The sequence below is a fragment of the Ostrea edulis genome, chromosome 7, assembly GCF_947568905.1.
Source record: "Ostrea edulis chromosome 7, xbOstEdul1.1, whole genome shotgun sequence".
In the NCBI taxonomy this organism is placed as follows: Eukaryota; Metazoa; Mollusca; class Bivalvia; order Ostreida; family Ostreidae; genus Ostrea; species Ostrea edulis.
The window spans coordinates 56470649-56492564 of record NC_079170.1 but is presented as its reverse complement, the minus strand read 5'-3'; the positions used below and the strand labels follow the sequence as shown (position 1 = coordinate 56492564).

Genomic DNA, 21916 nt, shown 5'->3' with positions numbered 1-21916 from the left:
ACGTGAAAGCTTTCTGACATAGTGCAGATTCAAGTTTGTTCAAAGCATGGCCCCCAGGGATATGATGAGGCCACAATAGGGGACGAAAGTTTTACATACAAATATATCAGGAAAATCTTTAAAAATCGTCTTCTCAAAAACTACTGGGCCAAGAAAGTGGAAATTTACATGAAAGTGTCCTAACGTAGTGCAGATTGAAGTTTATTAAAATCATGGCCCCCAAGGATAGGATGGGGCCACAATAGGGGATCAAAGTTTTACATACAAATATATAAGGAAAATCTTTAAAAATCTTCTTCTCAAAAACTACTGGGGCAGGAAAGTCGAAATTTACATGAAAGCTTCCTGACATAGTGCAGATTCAAGTTTATTAAATTCATGGCCCCCCGGGGGTAAGATGAGGCGACAACAGGAGATAGTTTTACATACAAATATATAGGGAAAATCATAAAAAACCTTCTGAAAAATCACTGGGCCAGAAAGGTTTACATTCACATGAAAGCTTCCTGACATAGTCCAGATTCAATTTTGAAAAAATCATGCCTCCGGGATTAGGTTGGGGCCACAATAGGGATCAAAGCTTTACATGCAAATATATAAGAAAAATCTTTAAATATGAACCAAGGTGACTCAGGTGAGTGATATTGCCCATGGGCCTCTTGTTTAATTATCATTATCATTTTGCATGTTAAACATTTTTGAAGATTCCAATTTTCCATTTTTTGTTTTCCGGTTGCCCCCCGACCCTTCCCCTTTGAAAAATCACAATACATGCCTGCATGGTTGTTACATTTTACATTGCTATACACATGTATATTGATTGTATGATGTAGAATTTGCAGCCCTTACCAAGTTTTCCTTTATTTACACACTGTAAGGAATGGTAAACCAAATCACAAAACAAAATGCATGAAGACCAAGATTATTTTAAGCGTATGAACTTCATTCACGAAAGCGTAGGAACTTCATTCACAAATATACCTGGATAAATGCATGTATTCAGAAAAATTGCATGCATGCATTGCAGGACTATATGTGTGTTAAAACGTTTCAGAACTGTAACATGCCATAATGATTACTTTCAGGCTTGAGTGTAATTTATGCATAGTTATTTTCATTTCATAGAGTGATATATACTGAAAATAGACATACAACTGTACGTACGTTGACATTTCAAATTCACGTTTATTCGATATCAGTATTTATAAATCATTGAAATTCGTGTTGAGGTTTTATTTGATATGATACAATGTCAGTATACTATTATGCATATATAAGTGCAGGCCCTAAAATTCCTAATTTTTTTGTTTTGCTAAATTTCCTAAAAATATGTTGAATTCAAGGGGATATCCTAAAAGGCCCTAATTTTTCATGTGAATTCCTTATTATTATTTTTTTTTTCCTTGCTACTAGCTCTAGCAATTTTGAAAATGTATTCATAATGAATGTGTATAAATGTAGCTTGCAGATCTTATTCAGTGAAAGGCAGTTGACCGGTGGATCCAATTGTGTCAAACTTGTTTATTGGTTGTAACTGTGACAAAGATGTTACTATTAAGGTTATATAGCCAATAACAGCTGAGACAATGGAACCCTGGAAGATGCCCTTCCTGCACTTATAACCTGAATCACTCAGGTGACCTATAGCTATCGGTCTTCATCATCGTGTGCCGTGTGTCATCCGTTAACAGTTTTACATTTTTAACTTCTTCTTGAAAACCACATGGCCAATTGTTATAATTTTTGGAGTGAAACATCTCTAGGATTAGAAATATATTACCTTACCACCCCTGGGGCCTCATGGATGGGGCCAAGTATGCTTTTTAAAAAGGCCATATTTGGAGAAAATATGATATGTCCATGAAGCCCTCTACTGAGGGCCAATGTGAACATGTATTAAATCTTCTCTACTCCCATATATATTTGAGAAAAACTATTAAATGCATGGTTATGATGTCCATGGATCCCAGCTAGCCCTATCAAAATTCATGAAATTCATGGCCCCTGGGATTGATTGATTGATGTTTTCTGCCACACTCAACAATTTTTCAGTTATACTTAAATGATTCCTAAAGAGACAATGAATCTTGAAAGTTGTACTATATTATTGTTTATATATTCCCTTATACATATATATTTGTGTAATCATGCACTGTTTATTTTGGATTGCTAATGTAATACCCGTACAGCCAAACTTGCATTAAGAGACCGTCCAACAGAGAATGGAAAAAAGGTCACATGCGACAGGTGGTCTCTTAATACAGGTTGCCTATTTTCCGCAATTCATAAAATTTTGCAAATGATATACAAAAATAGTTCGTACAATGGAGAAAATAACTGTACATGTATTTGGAATTCATCAATAAGAATATCAAGTATGGTTTTAATAGTTGTAAAATAAAGATAATACACTGTATGGTTAAAAATCTAGAATACAATGTGTTGTATCATAATTTATTATTCATCAAAAATTATATTTAATTTGTTTAAGAATGACAATTTTAAAAATTTGCATGCATTTCATATTAGGGCTGTTCCATTAAAACATATGAGGTACCCGGGGAAGGCACTTTAAAATTTGGGTAACCACCCATAGAAGCAAAGAAAATGTAATGAGGGACCACTCACAGAAGCAATTTTAGATAGTGTGGCACCACCCATAGAAGTGAAATAAATGTGAAATACACTTTTTTTTTTAAAATTCAATATGTATGAATGACTATTTATAACCCCTGAATAGAGGTCTATTTTCAGATGTTCCCAAGCATAAAGAGAAGAGTATCTTGGGTGTCATCACCATTCAAATAACTGGCCATCATTGAAGCTTGATCATAGAACCATCAATTTATTTTATCAAGACTGTCTTTCTTAAACATGATGAACTAAATTAATTTTGTAAGTCTACCTGTTCATAAAAAGTCTAGTATTGTAAATGTTCAAAAACAACTATTAAAAGTTTTAAAATTGACTAGTATTTTGAGCATTAAAAGAAAATGTGTCTTTTACGTAAATAAAATAATATTCTATGTTTCTTCGTCAATATATAAATTTACAACCGGCAACTTAAGATTTGTGAGGCTCTATTCTACCGTTTTCAACAATTTCGATAAATTCCAATTTCTCGATTCATATTTGTGCGCCATGTTTGATGTACTGAAGTTTCAACTTCCGATTGTCAAGTCATTTGCATATGTCATATAAAGTAGTATTTACATCAATGGACAAGTATGGAGGCGAAAGCTATTTCGTCGGTATTGAAAAGGTTTGAATTTAATATCAAGTTAACAACCGAACAGCAGAGTGTAAATTCTTTCTGCAACAATATGATTTTCCTTTCTTTGTCGAAGTGGCTCAAGTAACTACATTTTCGCGCTGATTGTCAATGTTTAGCTTTTTCATTAGATCCACCTACGAGATTTCGCGATAACAAGCATGGCGGAGCAGACGAAGAATTTTGCATGCTGTACATTATATTCAATGAAAAACACCTTTATTAGACATGCCCGAGTACAAAGTTGGTACTCCTTTTGGTGTAACTGTAAAGAACATTTGGGATTAATACACAGTGCAGAGTTTATTATCGGTTATTCATAAAATTATTTTGCACCATTACGGAGATCCTATGGAATTGTAGCCTCATCCCGAAAACGTCAGAATAAAAAAAGATTGGATAGGGCTACATTATTGGAGCTAGAAAAAAATCAAAAACCGTTTCAATGGACCACGAGCACGTTTCGTTTTCCATTTTGGACAAGGGAGATAATCCTAATTTCCGGTCGCTATAATTTTAGAGTCAAACTGGAAACGATAACCGGATCGCGGAACCTCATCGACCGAGAAAAAATGAAGACAGAAAACGGCGTTTGTTTCACATTCTACTTTCAACCCTTCCCTTCTCTTGTTGCAATTCCTCTCAGTTTCGGTAAAAAATAAAGATTTTATCAAAACAACCACCCACAGATGCAGTTTTCTGGCAGTAGGTACCCACCATATGTGCAATTTTCTACCAATGACAAGCACCCTTAGATTTTTTTTTAATTGCCGTCCCCGGGTACCTCATATGTTTTAATGGAACAGCCCTTACACATTTACATGAGGTTTAGATCTCATTTATGAAATGCATGCAAATTTTCTAAAACTTATAAACATTTTGTTGTAAAGAGTATTTATGGATAGCCTACTATAATGTAACCAAAAAATGCAATGCTAATTGTCTGGTGGTAGGAAATCTAGTGATGAAGTGCTGCATCTCCTTTTGTACAATAAATGCTGGAAATATGTTACTCAGTTTGAAAGACATTAAATAAATCACAATATCTATTGTGCACAGCAAATCTTTTAAGTTTTGAACTAATGCAGGCAACTTCCTTGAACTCGGATGTGTCAAATACTCAGGATATATCGAAGTGAGCCGCTAGTTCCGGTCATGATTCTGGAAACTTCGGGTATCTCATGCAGGAAAGTTGCGAATTTCAGTCCTAAGCGTTTACCTTAATATTTACTTGATTCATATATCGCAATCGGGCTAATTTTTCAACCAGTTGAACTTAATGTATAACAAGTGGTAGATTTTCATTTCCGATCTACCCCACACTTCCTAAAGTTTGTCGAAATTCACACCTTCAAACACACCGGCCTTGATTCCATGATCCTTGATTTTGTTAAATATACAACAACTCGGGATTTATTAATTAACCACACAGGACCCTGCATGTTGACAGTTTGGGTATAATAATTGATTCAGAGGGCCGACTAAACAATATCACCGCCAAACTATTAAATTACCTGTGCATTTTAAAACGAAAGTGTTAGGGGCGATAATTCCCAGAAGAGTCATGCTCAACCGAAATTGAAAGTAGGAATCACGTTGTAATTGAAAAATGTACAGTCGTTAAATAAAGGTAAAATTTCGTGAAATTACACAAAAAGGTTGTAAAAATCATGGTTGTTGGTTGCGTCAGACAGGTGGTCATTTAATACAGATACAATATATAGGGTAATGTCTTGGGGTGGGTGGGTGGACTTTTTACGGTCACATATGACAGTGAGTTGCTTAATACAGTTGGTCACTATGGCAGTTTTGACTGTTTTCATCGTAAATCTATGATAATAAGTACATTATTTTTAATTCCTTACGAAGAAAAATTATTTCATACTATTACTGACACTGATGAATTTTAATGCATAATGTACTTTTGATTGGTTTCAGTATTGTTCTAATTTGTCGCCTTGGTGGAGATTCAACAGATATATCTGTCGTACGTCTACAAGGTGGTCTCTACAAGATTTTGGGCAGTACCAGCTGTCAAGAAGTGGCAGGAAGCAAGTTCACAAATATTTTGGCAGATTTCTTGGCTAAGGAATTTTACAAGTATGTGTTGATGGACTTAAAACAGGTAGAGATATGGTATAATGTTATTCAGCAGCTAGTCCTTTCTCAAAATCTTCTGTACAATCACAAGTGTGTAATTTTTTTTTAGATGCATAGTGATGTAAAGTAAGAAAGCCTCTACAAAAATTGTAAATTTCATGATCCCCGGGGTAGGGGTTCTGACCCCAGGGTGGGGTCAAACTTGGTATATAGTGTTTATGTGTAAAACACTTAAATAACATTTTCTTTAGAGTTATTGATACTACATTGAAACTAAATAGATATTTAGAAAGAGCAGGTAGTCCTTCACCAAAATTGTAAATTTGATGATTCCAGGGATAGGGGTTTTGGTATTAGTGGGGCCAAAATGGTCAGTTATAAAATGTGTGAACAATAGACATTTTTAACTTCTTCTTGATAACTATCCTTCCAATTCTTTTCAAATTTGGTATGAAGGATCTTTGGGACAAGGGGGACATAAATTGTAAATTTGAGAACTCCAGCACCCCTGGAGCCCTAGGGGCGGAGCAATACTGCCCAAAAATGACCAATTTTCAAAAATCTTCTTCTCAAGAACTGCACACGTGTAAGAAAAACTTTTAAAATGCATAGTGATGTAGAGCAGGAAGGCCTCTACCAAAATTTTTTAATTTCATGATCCCCAGGGTAGGGGTCCTCACCACAGGGTGGGGGCCAAACTTACTATATAGTGTTTATGTGTAAAACACTTAAACTATGTATCAGAGACCCGCATAGTTTGTTCCTTACGAACTATGAAAGTGTACAATGACACCGATTTATTGTGACGTCACAATACACTTTGTCTACCTTGACGTTTTTATGGAAAATGCATGAGGCTGCCCAAGGGGTGAAATATGATGGGGAGATATGATGTTTGAAAGGGAGATATGAAGTTTTATCATCCCTGGCATGTGACTGCATGTCTAGACCAATCTGATTATGCATTGCATAGCATTCTCATTCTGAGGTATAATAAAAACTAAATGCATATTTAAGAAAAGCAGAAAAGGATGTACCAAACTTGTGAATTTCACAACTCCAGTGTACATTTACATGGCAGCTTTCTGACATAGTGCAGATTCATGTTTGTTAAAATCATGGCCCCGGGCAGGTTACCGGGTGGGGCTACAAGGGGGAAGGGGTCAAAGTTTTACATACAAATACATAGGGATTTTTAGGTCACTTGAGTAAACTCAGGTGACCTATTGCAATTGGTTTTCGTCGTGCGTTAACAATTGAACATTTTTAACTTCTTCGTAATAACTACCAGTCCAATTCTTTTCAAATTTGGTATGAAGCATCATTGGGACAAGGGGGACGTAAATTGTAAATTTCAGGACTCCAGGACCCCTGGGGCCCTAGGGGCAGGGCAAAAACTGCCCCAAAATGACAAATTTTCAAAAATCTTCTTCTCAAGAACCACAAACATGTAAGAGAAACTAAATGCATAGCGATGTAGAGCAGGAAGGCCTCTACCAAAATTGTAAATTTCATGATCCCCAGGGTAGGGGTTCTAACCCCAGGGCGGGGCCAAACTTGTTATATAATGTTTATGTGTAAAACACTTAAATTACATCTTCTTTAGTGCTATTGATACTAAATTGAAAGTAAATAGATATTTAGAAAGAACAGGTAGTCCTTTACCAAAATTGTAAATTTGATTATTCCAGGGGTAGGGTTTTTGGTATCAGGGTGGGGCCAAAATGTATTAACAATTCTTTTCAAATTTGGTATGAAACATATTTGGAACAAAGGGAACATAAATCGTAAATTCCAGGATTCCTGCACCCCTGGGGCCCATGGGGCGGGGCAAAAACTGGCCCAAAATGACAAATTTTCAAAAATCTTCTTCTCAAGAGACACACACATATGAGAAAAACTAAATGCATAGTAATGTAGAGCAGGAAGGCCTCTACCAAAATTGTAGATTTCATGATCCCTGGGGTAGGGGTTCTGACCCCAGGGCGGGGCCAAACTTGTTATATAGTGTTTATGTGTAAAACACTTAAATAACATCTCCTATAGTGCTATTGATACTAAATTGAAAGTAAATAGATATTTAGAAAGAACAGGTAGTCCTTTACCAAAATTGTAAATTTGATGGTCCCAGGGGTAGGGGTTTTAATATCAGGGTGGGGCCAAAATGGTCAGTTATTAAATGTGTGAAAACATTTTTAACTTCTTGATAACTATCATTCCAATTCTTTTCAAATTTGGTATGAAACATATTTGGAACAAAGGAAACATAAGTTGTAAATTTCAGGATTCCTGCACCCCTGGGGCCTATGGAGCAGGGCAAAAACTGGCCCAAAATGACAAATTTTCAAAAATCTTCTTCTCAATGACCACACACATGTAAGAAAAACTAAATGCATAGTAATGTAGAGCAGGAAGGCCTCTACCAAAATTGTAAATTTCATGATCCCCGGGGTAGTGGTTCTGACCCCAGGACAGCGCCAAACCTGTTATATAGTGTTTATGTATAAAACACTTAAATAACATTTTCTTTAGTGCTTTTGATACTAAATTGAAACTAAATGGATAGAGCAGGTAGTCTTTTACCAAAATTGTAAATTTGATTTTCCCCAGAGTAAGGGTTTTCACCCCAGGGTGGGGCCAAACTTAGTATATATAGTATTTATGTGTAAGTTTGCTGATACTGTATACAATCTAAATGCATACTTAGAAATAGCAGAAAAGGATGTACAAAAAATGGTGAATTTCACAACCCAGGGATATGACTGTAGGATGAGTCCTAATTAGTCATATATTTTGATGTTTTAATGTTAATACACCTATTATTTGAAGCCTTTCATCAGTGTATGCACTTTTGAGGGTAGTGAAGTTTTAAGAACACATCTTGTTTTATATTGTTGCTGAACATTAGAATTTAGCTTAGATATTCAGAACAGGAATTTTTTTCTAGATTTCATAGCCCATGGAAGTAATGATACTTTTTCACTAGTATTCAGGTGACCGATAAGGCCTGTGGGCCTCTTGTTTAAAAAAAATCTTCTTCCCAAGAACCACTGGGCCAAAAATGTTTACATTTACATGAAAGGTTCTTGACATAGGTCAGATTCAAGTTTGTTCAAATCATGGCCTCTGGGGGTTAGTATTGGGCCACAATAGAGGATCAAAGTTTAACTTGAAAAGATATAGGGAAAATCTTTAAAAAAACTTTTTCTCAAAAACCATGGGGCCCAAAAAGTTCAAATTTACAAGAAACCTTATATAGTGCAAATTAAAATTTTTAGGTTATCTAAGTAAATTGAGTAAACTCAGGTGACATATTGCAATTTGTTGTCGTCTGTCGTCATACGTTAACATTTTTAACTTGTTCTTAATAACTACCATTCCAATTATTTTCAAATATGGTATGAAGCATCTTTGGGACAAGGGGGACATAAATTGTAAATTTCAGGACTTCTGCACCCCTGGGGCACATGGGATGGGGCAAAAACTGCCCAAAATTGACCAATTTTCAAAAATCTCTACAACGTACCACACATGTGTAAGAAAAACAATATGCATAATAATGTAGAGCAGGAAAACCTCTACCAAAAATTGTAAACTTCATGATAACTAGGGTAGGGGTTCTGACCCCAGGGTGGGGCCAAACTTAGTATATAGTGTTTATTTGATACTAAATTGAAACTCAATGGATATTTAGAAGGAGTAGATAGTCCTTTATCAAAATTGTAAATACCATGATCCTAGGGGTAAGGGTTTGGTTTTAAGTTTGTGTCAAAATTATAATTATTTGAAAGACTTCTTTAAGTTTGCTGATACTGTATAAAATCTAAATGCATACTTAGGAATAGCAGAAAATTTAAACAAAAATAAAAATGGTGAATTTCACAACCCAGGGTTTTGACTGTAGGATGGTGCAAATTAGTCATATCTTTTAATGTTAATGCACTTATTATGTTATTTAAAGCCTTTCATCAGTGTATGCACTCTTGAGGGCATAGAAGTTTTAAGAACACATCTTGTTTTATGCTGTTGCTCAGAACAGGATATATTTTCTAGATTTCATAGCCCTTGGGAGTAGTGATACTTTTCACTAGTTCTCAGGTGACTGATAATGGCTGTGAGCCTCTTGTTAAAAATCATGGCTCTGGAGGGAAGTGTGGGGCCACAATAGGGGATTAAAGATTTACCTGTAAAGATTTATCCTCTCCGGTAAATAGAGCTCGTATCAGATATATTTTTTTGATTTCATATTCACAGAAAATACAAGTTGGATGTCAAAGAAAGCCGGAGGTCATTAAACAAACTAAGAATGGCCACAGAGGTCTGCAAGCATACTTTGTCCACATTGGAAAATGCCCAAGTCTCAATCGATTCACTACATGAAGGGGTAGACTTCCATAGCAGTGTATCTAGGTAGTGTATGTGTATTTGGGTACATGTATAGTGTGTGTTTTATGTGTATTTGAAGTGTTTTAAAGTACATATAGCATATATTGCATGCATGTTAAACAAAAAATTATATAATGAAATTAAGGTGGTTCACTACACCTTGAAAGAGTTATGGAATCACAAAATGATTTAATCATGAAAGATATGATGATATGCAATAGGTATGTATGTCAAAAAGGCAAATCAGTATGCAATTTTGGCGACCAGGAAAACAAGATTTTCAAAAAGACACTTGGATTTGAACTCCAGGTTAAGTAACCCAGTACCTTATCTACTGAGCTACATAGATATATACAGACAAGTAATTTCACAAAACATTAGAATCGCCATCTTGTGACTTAGTGTCATAAAGTGTATGTCTGGATGTAGTGAGCTACCTTAAGTGATGTGGCATGTAATTTCCAATTATTGTGATTCCACAAAATCTTACAGTTGTGCTCACTTTTTACCTCACAAGAGTCATGGGCTTCTAAGCTTTTTCTGATCAGAGTTTGTCTGTTGTTTGTGTGTTTATCATCAAAGCCATTAATGCTCACTTTTTATACATTAGACGGGACATATTATGTCATGGCGTTGTCCGTGTGTCCGTCGGACTGGATGTCCGGGATTATGTTTTCCAGACTTTTATCTGTAATGGATGCTTGTATGACTTCGCAATTTGGTCACAATTTCTCCCTCAAGAAGCATAAGAGTGAGTTTGGATTTAGTCCATCCTTAACCTGCTTTAGGGCTATAGTTTTCCGGACTTTTTTTTTCCGTTACAGATAAGATATTGCCCTGAATTTACACAGAAGCATCCTCTCAGAGGAATACAATTTCAGTTTGGATTTCAGCAGGATTGGCCCATCTGTCCATGGCCTACATTAGAACTAAAAGTAGGTCAATCAGTTTTCTGGGCTTTTTTACATTATGGATACAGATATTGCCCTGATATTTAGTCAAAGGCTTCCTCTTGGTGGAATACAAGTTCAGTTTGCATTTCAGCTGGATTGGTCCGTCCTTGGCCTTCTTTTGAACTAAAAATAGATCAAACAGCTTTCTGGGCTTTTTTTCATTATGGATACAGATATGTAGTCAAAGGCTTCCTCTTGGAGGAATACAAGTTCTATTTGCAGTTCAGCTTGATTGATCCAACCTTGACCTACTTTTGGACTAAAAATAGGTCAGAGTTTTCCGGGCTTTTTTTCCCATTCATATACAGATATTGCCCTGATTTTTAGTCAAAGTCTTCCTCTCAGAGGAAGACAAGTGTAGTTAATATTTCAGCTGGATTGGCGCACTATGACCTACAGTCCTTTAGGGGTAGAAGTAGGTCAAACAGTTTTCCAGATTTTTTTTTGATATGGTCACAGGTATTGCTCTGAAATTTAGTCACAAACTCCTTTTCAAAGAAATACATAATCAGTTCACATTTCAAGTTAATTGGTGCACCATGACCTACTTTAAGGCTAAAAGTAGATCAAATGGTTTCCTGGACTTTTTATCATCATAGATAGATATTGCACCGACATTTTGTCACAACCTCGCTCTCGGAGAAATACATAATCATTTTACATGTCAGATGGATTGGTGCACCATGAACCACTTAAGGGTTTTTCTATTCAGAATGTGTGTTGTATCAATTCAGAGAGCACACTATGCTTCCAGGTTGAATTTCGCTGTCTGATGGGCGTATATTGTACCATTTGTTGAATTTCGCTGTCTGACGGGCGTATATTGTACCATTTGTTGAATTTCGCTGTCTGACGGGCGTATATTGTACCGTTTGTTGAATTTCGCTGTCTGATGGGTGTATATTGTACCGTTTGTTGAATTTCGCTGTCTGACGGGCGTATATTGTACTGTTTGTTGAATTTCGCTGTCTGACGGGCGTATATTGTACCATTTGTTGAATATCGCTGTCTGACAGGCATATATTGTACCGTTTGTTGAATATCGCTGTCTGACGGGCGTATATTGTACCGTTTGTTGAATTTCGCTGTCTGATGGGTGTATATTGTACCGTTTGTTGAATTTCGCTGTCTGATAGGTGTATATTGTACCATTTGCAGTACTTTTGTTCTCTTAAATTGTTACTCATTTTATTTATCATATGGCAATGTGAGTCCAGAAAAACTTAGGTTGCTTACTTTGTATCTTCTGTTCTTTACACATTATACATCCACTTCACAATGACAGCTGTTTGCAGTAAAATGAACAAATGATTAAAAAATTTAATAAAAGTAAGCAAAATGACAATAAATCAATATGGACAGAAAATACTAATAAATACTTATGACTAAAACATAATACTACCGATAATATGGTTCGTTATAATACTGATGCAAAGAATTACTGTGTGAGACACTGCATACCTTATGAATCTTCAAATAGAGTATTTAAAGTCTACTCATTTGGTAAATTGGGCATTCAGCTAACCTGATTATTTTTTCCTGACATACAGGCTATTGGATTAAGCAGAACCCGCTGTATTAAATTTTGATAACTGGTAATGGGCATTCAACATTTCACAGCCATAATATTTTGATCTCCCTCCTCTTATCTTTGGGGGTTCAATATTTTATGGCCATAAAATTTTGAAAAACTTTTAAAAAATTGGTCCCTTGGGGGTGGGGAGGGAAGGGGATGATGGTAAACATTTCAATGGCATAATATCTTGAACCCCCTCCCACCATTCAAAAACTTAATTTCTATCTCACTATAATTAGAAACATTAACATTTGAACACCCTCCTAGATATGTCTTAGGAGCTAGTTCAATAATTTCACAGCCATAATATCTTGAACCCCACCCCAACCTACCAAACACAAAAAAATGTATTTAAGGGGGTTCAAAATATTATGGCCATGATATTTTAACCCCTGGGTTCAAAATATTATGGCCATAATATTTTGAACCCTGGGTTAAATATTTTAATGGGGGGGGGGGGGTCAAAATATCGCGAGGTTCAATATTATATAACACCGGGTTGGAATAGGTCCTCAGTACCCCTTGCTTGTCGTAAAAGGCAATTAAATGGGGTGGTCCTTTGGATGAGACCGCAAAAACCGAGGTCCCGTGTCACAGCAGTTGTGACACGATAATGATCCCTCCCTGCTCAAAGGCCATAAGCGCCGAGCATAGGCCTAAATTTTGCAGCCCTTACCAGCAATGTTGACGTCTCCATATGAGTGAAATATTCTCAAGAGGGACGTTGAACAATTTTCAAACAATCAATCTAACATTGATAATATAAACATATGCAGTATTGTACTAGAAAAGGAGTAGGCCCATGAAGGGTCAAAAATCGGCTCTGTCACAGAAATTAATGAAATTGGTGGAATATAATGTTTAAGTATCATACTTTGAATATTAGAAGGAATTATTCCAAAATCTTTTGTAAATATGGCATTACAGTAGGTCAAATGTCAGTATGTCAGAATGCAATTTTGTCAAAAAATAACATCAGAGCTCTTTTATGTTTTCTGTTTTTCATGTACACCAAAACATTGCCTTAATTAGATATATTTTCTTCTTATTAATGAATTACAAATAATTGTTATCTAAGTAAATATTATACTCTGAACATGTTTCGTTTAAGACGTAAAAGCACATCACATAACAGATAGAGAAATTGTCTCATGGGATTAATGATCTAAGCCATGGTGTTTCAAGGAGTTCAGTTGGACATACAAAGATAATTTTATTTAGAGCCAAATTCTGTCTGTCCAATTAATTTAAGATTCCATTAGTCCCTTGGAAGTAATGATCTAAGCCATGTGTTTCAAAGAGTTTACTGGACATGCAAAGATCATTTCATAAGAGCCATATTGCATCTGTCCAGTTAAAGATAAATTGATGAATATTATGTAAGAATTAGGCTGTGGAAATAATTTGTTACTCCTTTAGTTATTGGCCATATACCCCAAATTGTTAGTATTGAAATAATATATATATATACCCATCAATGTATCATTCTTTGATACTGTGGATTTCACAGCTTGTGATCTGGTTTTCCAGATCACCACACTGTGGTTTTCTGATTCCGTATTAGTATCCATCACAATGCATCAACACAACGTTATTTGTGGAAAACTGGCTACGTCACAAAACAAAACTGCGTACACAAAACATACAATAATTTCATGATATGTCTGTGTTTTTGATAATTTGGATTACATTTAGTATCTTATAAATGTGCATGATTTAAAATGCATAAGGGGGTATATAATAAATTATCATTACTACAGTAACTTGATCTGAAGAGTTGGATCATGTCTCGTTGACAGGCGCGGATCATCAAATGATCCGTGCCTGTCAACTCGACGTGATCCGACTATTCGGATCAAATTACTGTAGTAATAATATATATCTATCATGTGAAAGAAATCTAAATACATGTGATAAAATGAAACATGTTTAGAAATGTAGTTATTTGAACAATTCGAGAGACAGATTGACAAGTCAGTTACTGTACCAAGGTTAGCATGATTTTGTCCCATGCACACTCATCTGTTTATAATTTATAAACATTTGACTGGCATATATCATGTACTGCAGTGGTGCACTTTATAAAAGTGGAAATAATCAAGAATTAATAAAAAAAAATTGTGGCATGGTTAAAATCTTCTCGACAACCACTCAGCCAATTTCAAACAAGCTTAGCACAAATCATCCTTGGGTAAAGGGGATTCAAGATTGTTGAAATGAAAGGTCATATGCTCTATCCTTAGGGGAGATAATCAAGAAAATGCTAAAATAGGATGGGGTCATTCAAAAATATTCTTAAAAGAACCACTTGGCCCGAAAAGTTTAAACTTGCATAAACTGACATAGTAGAGATTCAAGTTTGTTTAAATCATGGCCCATGGGGTTAGGGTGGGGTCACAATAGGGGATCAAAGTTTTACATTGCATTATATAGGAAAAATCTTTAAAAATATTACAGCAGAGCCATGAGTACTCATATTGATATGCAAACATCCCCAGTTATTGTAGATTGAAGTTTTTTTTCAAATCATGACCACCTGGGGCAGGATGGGGCCACAACAGGAGATAAAGTTTTCCATAGGAATATATTGAAAAAATATTTTAAAATATTACTCAGGGCCATGAACACTCATGTCGATATGCAAGCATTCCCAGGTATTGCAGATTGAAGTTTGTTCAAATCATGACGCCCAAAACAGGATGGGGCCACAATGATATGAACAAGCATTCTGAGAGTATTGCATGACAATACATAGTCCCCTACTGGTTGCAGAAATTACTGTACCGCAACAATATTCAAAGTTCATTATATAGGTTATGGTAAAAGGGAAAACTGGGGAACCAGGATAGGAATGGTTGGAAATCCAACTATTCGAGTAGAGACTAGACCAGGGAAAAAGAGACACATTTATAATTAGGTTAGGTCTTTAACCAAGTCAATAAACTGCGACATGAAGTTGATTTTGAATAATTTAGTTATATTGTTGTATTACTATGCTAGAAGGTTTAATGAGTGTAGTACTCTTATCTACGGAGACAAGAAACTTGGATGTAAAATTAAACAATTCATGCTATTTTTCTAAGTTCAAGGGCCATAACTTAATGAAAAATCAATGGACCAAGATGAAATTCAACTTGTAACGGCAAAGCAATGTACGAAATATCAAATGAATATCTGCAAGCACACCCAAAAAAAAAAAGTCTGGAAAACTGATAGTTCATGCTATTTTTCTAAGTCCAAGGGCCATAACTAAGTGAAATATCAACAGACCGAGACGAAATTCGAACTTGATCTGTATCTTGTTATAGCAAAGCAACGTTCCAAATATAAAGTAAATATCTGCAAGAACAGAGAGAAAAAGTGCAGAAAACTGGACTGATGGATGGAGAGACAGACAGACTGAAGGAGCACAAATCTAAAGTCCCCTTTGACTTTGTTGGTAGGGGACTAATAAGGGCTAATTTAAATGCTTTCCTTCTATTATAATTGAATGGGAATTGTTTGCATGTTTAGAAAGATCATAAAGCTTTGCACAAAAGACTCCAGAATGAGGCTTAAATGCAAATATGAGACTCCCTGACAGGTCTATGTATGGGCTATGGTACGCAAGTGACCATTAAGGCCTGTGGGACTTTTGTTCTAATACCACCAGAAAGATTGTTTTCTAAACATTCACTTCAAAATTTTCACTATTTGTTCCTAATACATATAAGTGAGACTGAGTTATGGCCTGAAGTTACTCTCAACTTTGACCTTACTTTGAGAGCCATTAAGAGTCACCAGTTTATAGTTGTCCAATGACGGGTTCGAAATCATGTTGACCACTGTTATTGTTCCAAGCTTGAGTCATGTCTCTATGAAAAGGATGGTTTAGGTGAGCACTGTGGCCCATTGCCATCTTATTTTCTTTAAAGGGCCAGGTTTGAGAGCTTGTGTGGCTGTCTTGTACAAAGGTGCACAGCACTCATTGATGAAGTATGTGCCAAATCCTGTGTCAATTCATCAGATATTGATAAGGTAATGTGATATTTAATTTCATTTAATGTTTAGCAAGTTTCAGCTTTATATTCAGTTTATCATAAACTCCTTTCAAATTTCTACCATCATGCACATTGTGATGGCAATTTTTCATGCAATAACCCCATATTTCCATGATGTCACAATTGGTATATTCCAGGACAAGCCTGTCTCTAAGTAAAATACCAAGATGGGCTGCAATGGATTGCAGGAAACATTACTTTCTTATGAAATTGATGGTGAACTATTTCATCACTATTGCAGTATTGGTCTCCGTCCGTCGTGAGCTAACAATTGAACGTTTTTAACTTCCTCTTGATAACTATACCATTCCAATTTTTTTTTCAGATTTAGTATGAAGGATCTTTGGGACAAGGGGGACATAAATTGTAAATTTCTAAATTTCTGTCCCCCGGGACCTAAGGGGTGGGGCAAAAACTGTCAAATATTTGCCAATTTTCAACAATCTTCTCCACAACTGAATATATCAGTTTCTCATCTAATAAATAACAAATTCAAAACATGCCTTTGGTATAAAGTTACCCCACATATGCAATTTTGTTGCATTTTTTTGGCAAAAACTTCATAAACTGCATTGCTGGATTTACAACTGATATAATTTTTTATATGATATTTGTTACCATTGCAGTCCTCAGGGCTCGCATAAATTTTCTTTTCTAAAAAATAGATTATTATGTTTCTTATGTACCAGAATGTCTTTTAATTTTAGTCTCTTTTAAAAGCCACTATGGGCATACTTTTTTGAAGTGGTCAGAATTTTCAAGAATTTTTTGACACTTTTTTTAGTCTTATGAATATTGGGAAGTCCTTTAGAACACGACTGAAGAAGACCGGTAACACGGTCGAAATATCAAGGAAAAATCAGCACACGGTGAATGCAAAATGGTCTATTCATTCAGAATATTTCCTTGATTGTACTTATTTTATAATGATGTATATGTATCTATAAAAATACATGTATATACACTGTTTACTTTGCGCTCACCATTCACCAAATTGCGTTCAGTGTTTGCTCTGTGTGTGCTCACTGCGCTTACCGTTCGTTCTGCGTGCGTTCCCCGTTCAATATGCGTGCGTTCAAAGTTCGCTCACTGTTCAAATGGGAAAGTAGAACGTTTCAGGGACTGTACCATTTTTCTTAAACGTATTTGTCAAAAATATCCCTAAATTTTGTACTTTGTAATTGTATAAGTTTGAAAGTTGAGGGTCTGAACCAGTAATATTTTTTAATAAATTTGTGTCTCAAATCTGAATATAGAGAGCACTTCAAAACAAACTGATATTCGTCTTCTAATTCATTACAGTGTATGCATACCTGTTCATATTTGGTATATTCCAGGGCCTACCTTTTTAGCTCACCTGAGCTGAAGGCTCAGTGAGCTTTTCTGATCAAAATTTGTCCGTTGTCTGTCGTCATTGTAAACTTTTCACATTTTCATCTTTTTCTAAAGAACCACTGGGCCAATTTCAACCAAACTTGCCACAAAGCATCCTTGGGTGAAGGGCTTTCAAGTTTGTTCAAATGAAGGGCCATATCCTTTCAAAGGGGAGATAATCACAAAAATGCAAAAATAGGGTGGGGTCATTTAAAAATCTTCTTCTCAAGAACCACTGGGCCAGAAAAGCTGAAATTTTCATGAAAGCTTCCTTATATAGTGCAGATTCAAGTTTGTTCAAATCATGACCCCTGGGAGTATGATGGGGCCACAATAGGGGATCAAAGTTTTACATGCAAATATATAGAAAAAATCTTCTTCTCAAGAACCACTGAGCCAGAAAAGCTGAAATTTACATGAAAGCTTCCTGACATAATGCAGATTCAAGTTTGTTCAAATCATGGCACCCTGGGGTTGGATGGGGCCCCAATAGGGGATCAAAGTTTTACATACAAATATATAGGATAAATCTTTAAAAATCTTCTTCTCAAGAACCACTGAGCCAGAAAAGCTGAGATTTACATGAAAGCTTCCTGACATAATGCAGATTCAAGTTTGTTCAAATCATGACCCCTTCGGGTATGAAGGGGCCACAATAGGGGATCAGAGTTTTACATAAAAATATATAGGAAAAATTTTCTTAAGAACCACTGAGCCAGAAAAGCTGAGATTTACATGAATGCTTTTTGACATATTTCAGATTTCAGTTTGTTAAAATCATGGCCCCCAGGGGAGGATGGGTTCACAAGGGGGGATCAAAGTTTTGCATACAAATATATAGGGAAAATCTTTAAATATGAGCCAAGTGACTCATGTGAGTGATGTGGCCCTTGGGCCTCTTGTTTTATTTTCTTGTGAGTGTGCAGATATTCTTAGTATACTAATAGTTTTTCTTTGTTCTACAGAAAGTTTCTTTGTTAAATAATACTGAGTGTAAAATTATCAGTCAGATATTTATAGATACCACATTTAGAGGATTCACTTAAAATTCCCCTTAACCTAGTGTCAAATTCTTTAAATAAGATTGTTTCATTCAAAACATTCTGTATTTCCCATACATATGAGAAACCATTTGTTTCTAATAAATTCTTAACATTTGCAGCCCAGTTTGTACATTCATTACATATTAACAATTAACATATTCTTATATATTTCTTTCAAAATATAATTGTCAGTCTTCAACAAAGTGTGCCAATACTTGATGATTAGCCATATATCTTCTATATTCCATTGGTAACACACCTAATTCATTAAATACTGCTGCATTTATTGCTTTTATGAACACCTAATTAATGTTTACAGAATTGTGTAAATACCTTGTGTTCTTTTTATTTGGGTCTTTATGAAATTCCCAAGTTTCACTACCATAATTTAATAAAGGCATAATATATGTATAAAACATATACATTAAAACTGACATCCTTGTATGAATTTCTGAAACCAAAAATCACCTTTCTTCCCTGGTCTACAATAATTTCTTGATTGACACTAAATTTTCAATTGTAATTCTAAAAAATCAATATATGCACCCAGGGGTGCATGAACCGAGTTGCATGGGGTCTTAATTTCCTAACCTGCTATCCAACAATATTACCAAGTTTCATTTGATTCAGTTTTAAACTTTTTGAGTTACTGTCCAGAAACCATATTTGTCTGAAGTTTTCAATCTATTTTCAGTCACTGTGACCTAGACCTTTGACCCTTTTTCTCCAAAATCAATAGGGGCCTTGCTTTGCTGGTATCCAACAATATATCAAAGTTTCATTTGATTCAAATTAAAAAATTTCGAGTTATCCTCCTGAAACCAAATTTTTTTGGAATTCTAAATCTATTTTCGGTCACTGTGACCTTGACCTTTGACCTATTTTCTCCAAAATCAATAGGGGTCTTCCTTACCTGGTACATAACAATATCTTTAAGTATCATTATACCTTTGTTCAGGGGGGTATATAGGAATCACTCTGTCTGTCTGTCCATCTGTCCGTCCGTCCATCTGTCTGTCTGCAGATTCGTGACCGGGCCATAACTTCTTTGTTCTTTAACATATGCATACCATATTTGGCACACAGGTGGATCACCATGAGATGATGTGTCGAGTACCTTCATGATCTCTTTATGACCTTAACCATTGACCTCAAGGTCAAAATTAAAGGTTTTTTACAATGGATTCGTGTCCGGGCCATAACTTCTTTGTTCTTTGACATAGGCATACCATATTTGACACATGAGTGTATCACCATGAGATGATGTGTCATGTACCTTCATGACCTCCATATGACCCTGACCTCAAGGTCGAAATTAAAGATTTTTACAATGGATTCGTGTCAGGGCCATGACTTCTTTGTTCTTTGACATAGGCATACCATATTTGACACATGAGTGTATCGCCATGAGACGATGTGTTGGGTACCTTCATGACCTCTATATGACCTTAAACTTTGTCATCAAGGTCAAAATTGATTATAGGGTTTTGACATAGTCATACCATAAGACATGGGTGTATCACCATGAGACTATGTGTCATGTACATTCATGACCTCTTTATGACCTTGACCTTTGATCTCAAGGTCAAAATTATAGGTTTATATACCATGGATTTGTGTTCGAACTATATCTTCCATTTTCTTCTACAAAGGCATACCATATTTTTACACTCAGGAAAGAGGTAATTTATACCTATTAACAACACCCTTTGGGAGATTGGGGTAAGTGGGGGGTATTCTTAGTGAGCATTTCTCACAGTACCTCTTGTTTGATTCGGATTTAAACTTTCTGAGTTATCATCCGGAAACCAAATTTTTCTGAAATTTTCATTCTATTTTCGGTCACTGTGACCTTGACCTTTGACCATTTTTCTCCAAAATCAATAGGGGTGTTCCTTACCTGGTACCCAACAATATATCAAAGTTTCATTTGGTTAGATTGTAAACTTTTCGAGTTATCATCTGGAAACCAATTGTTGACACCCAACCGCCCACCCGCATCATCAAACGCTAAAAAACAACTCTTAAATAATTAGATTTATCTAGTATTTCTATTTGCTGATTGTCAAATGACCAACACTTATTGTTTTTAATCTTTCCTCATTATTATGTATCTAATTTTGTCACAATAAATAAAGTAATACTGGGGGCAACGTAGTAAATGTTGCCAGTGAAATCCATTGAAAACATTTGGAAATAAACCATCTTCCGTTGATACTCCATTGAAGGGGTGTCTGTGATATATATCTTGACTATTTCTTTGTTTAAAAGACTCTGACACTTCGACTATTACATCTTAATTAAATGTCCGTCATTCTTCATGTTCTTATCCCTTTTCTTTATTTCTTGTGTAGGATACATAATGTTGCTTTTCTGCATTTGTTTCCACCATTTTGTTCAACTTTAACATATTGCGTTCAATACCCTAAAAACAAAAAAGGGGGGGGGGGACGCACATGATACACAACACTTTTAATAAACACTCTTAATGGACTTGCATGTACAACTACAATCCACATTTTAAAAAATAATGATAATATAAGCACTAAGATCAAATTTATAACACTAAATTGCGCATCTGTTATGACATAATATTCTGAACTGAACTTCATCAATCTGACTCATTAATCAACAATGTAAGTAATTTAGCAACATGACTCATTAACAAAATCCCTCTATAGTTACATGTATTTACATCATTACTGTATCCCCCGAATTCTTAAAATTTGATGAAATATAATTGATTTCTCCATTCAATAGGAAATTCCCCAGGTTGTATAATCTTGTTGATGGGTACCATTAAAAATTCCTTTTTAGCATATTATCGTGACCGATACTTTTGTCTGCTTTAAGTTTCCTTATACCATTTAGTACTTCTTCTGTAAAATCACGATCTAGTGCTGGTTATAAAGAATCATTTTCATTTAAGCAATCAGTTTCTTCTTCGAGTAATGAATTTTTGGATTCATAATTCATATGCTTTAAAGTAATTCTGTACAAAAAATGATAGATGAACATCGGACCATACAGCTTTGAATATCTCCTGAACTATTTTTAAAGTTAGTGCTTTTATATTATGTATAAGAATTCTTTAAATCCTTTCATTTGATACTACAGTACACGACACGAGTTTTATGCGTGTTCCATGCAATGCGGTGGAAAAAATTTGCCCA

General features: G+C 35.3%; 1 protein-coding gene across 1 annotated transcript in view; it reads left to right on the top strand.

Annotated features, from left to right (window-relative positions):
- Positions 1 to 21916, top strand: part of LOC125653324 (heat shock 70 kDa protein 14-like) — a 100798-nt gene that overhangs the window by 44676 nt on the left and 34206 nt on the right. Inside the window, exons 7-9 of the mRNA XM_048882752.2 lie at positions 5210 to 5371; positions 9626 to 9781; positions 16201 to 16303. Coding sequence (XP_048738709.2) covers positions 5210 to 5371; positions 9626 to 9781; positions 16201 to 16303 — 421 coding nt within the window. The remainder of the gene's footprint in view (positions 1 to 5209; positions 5372 to 9625; positions 9782 to 16200; positions 16304 to 21916) is intronic.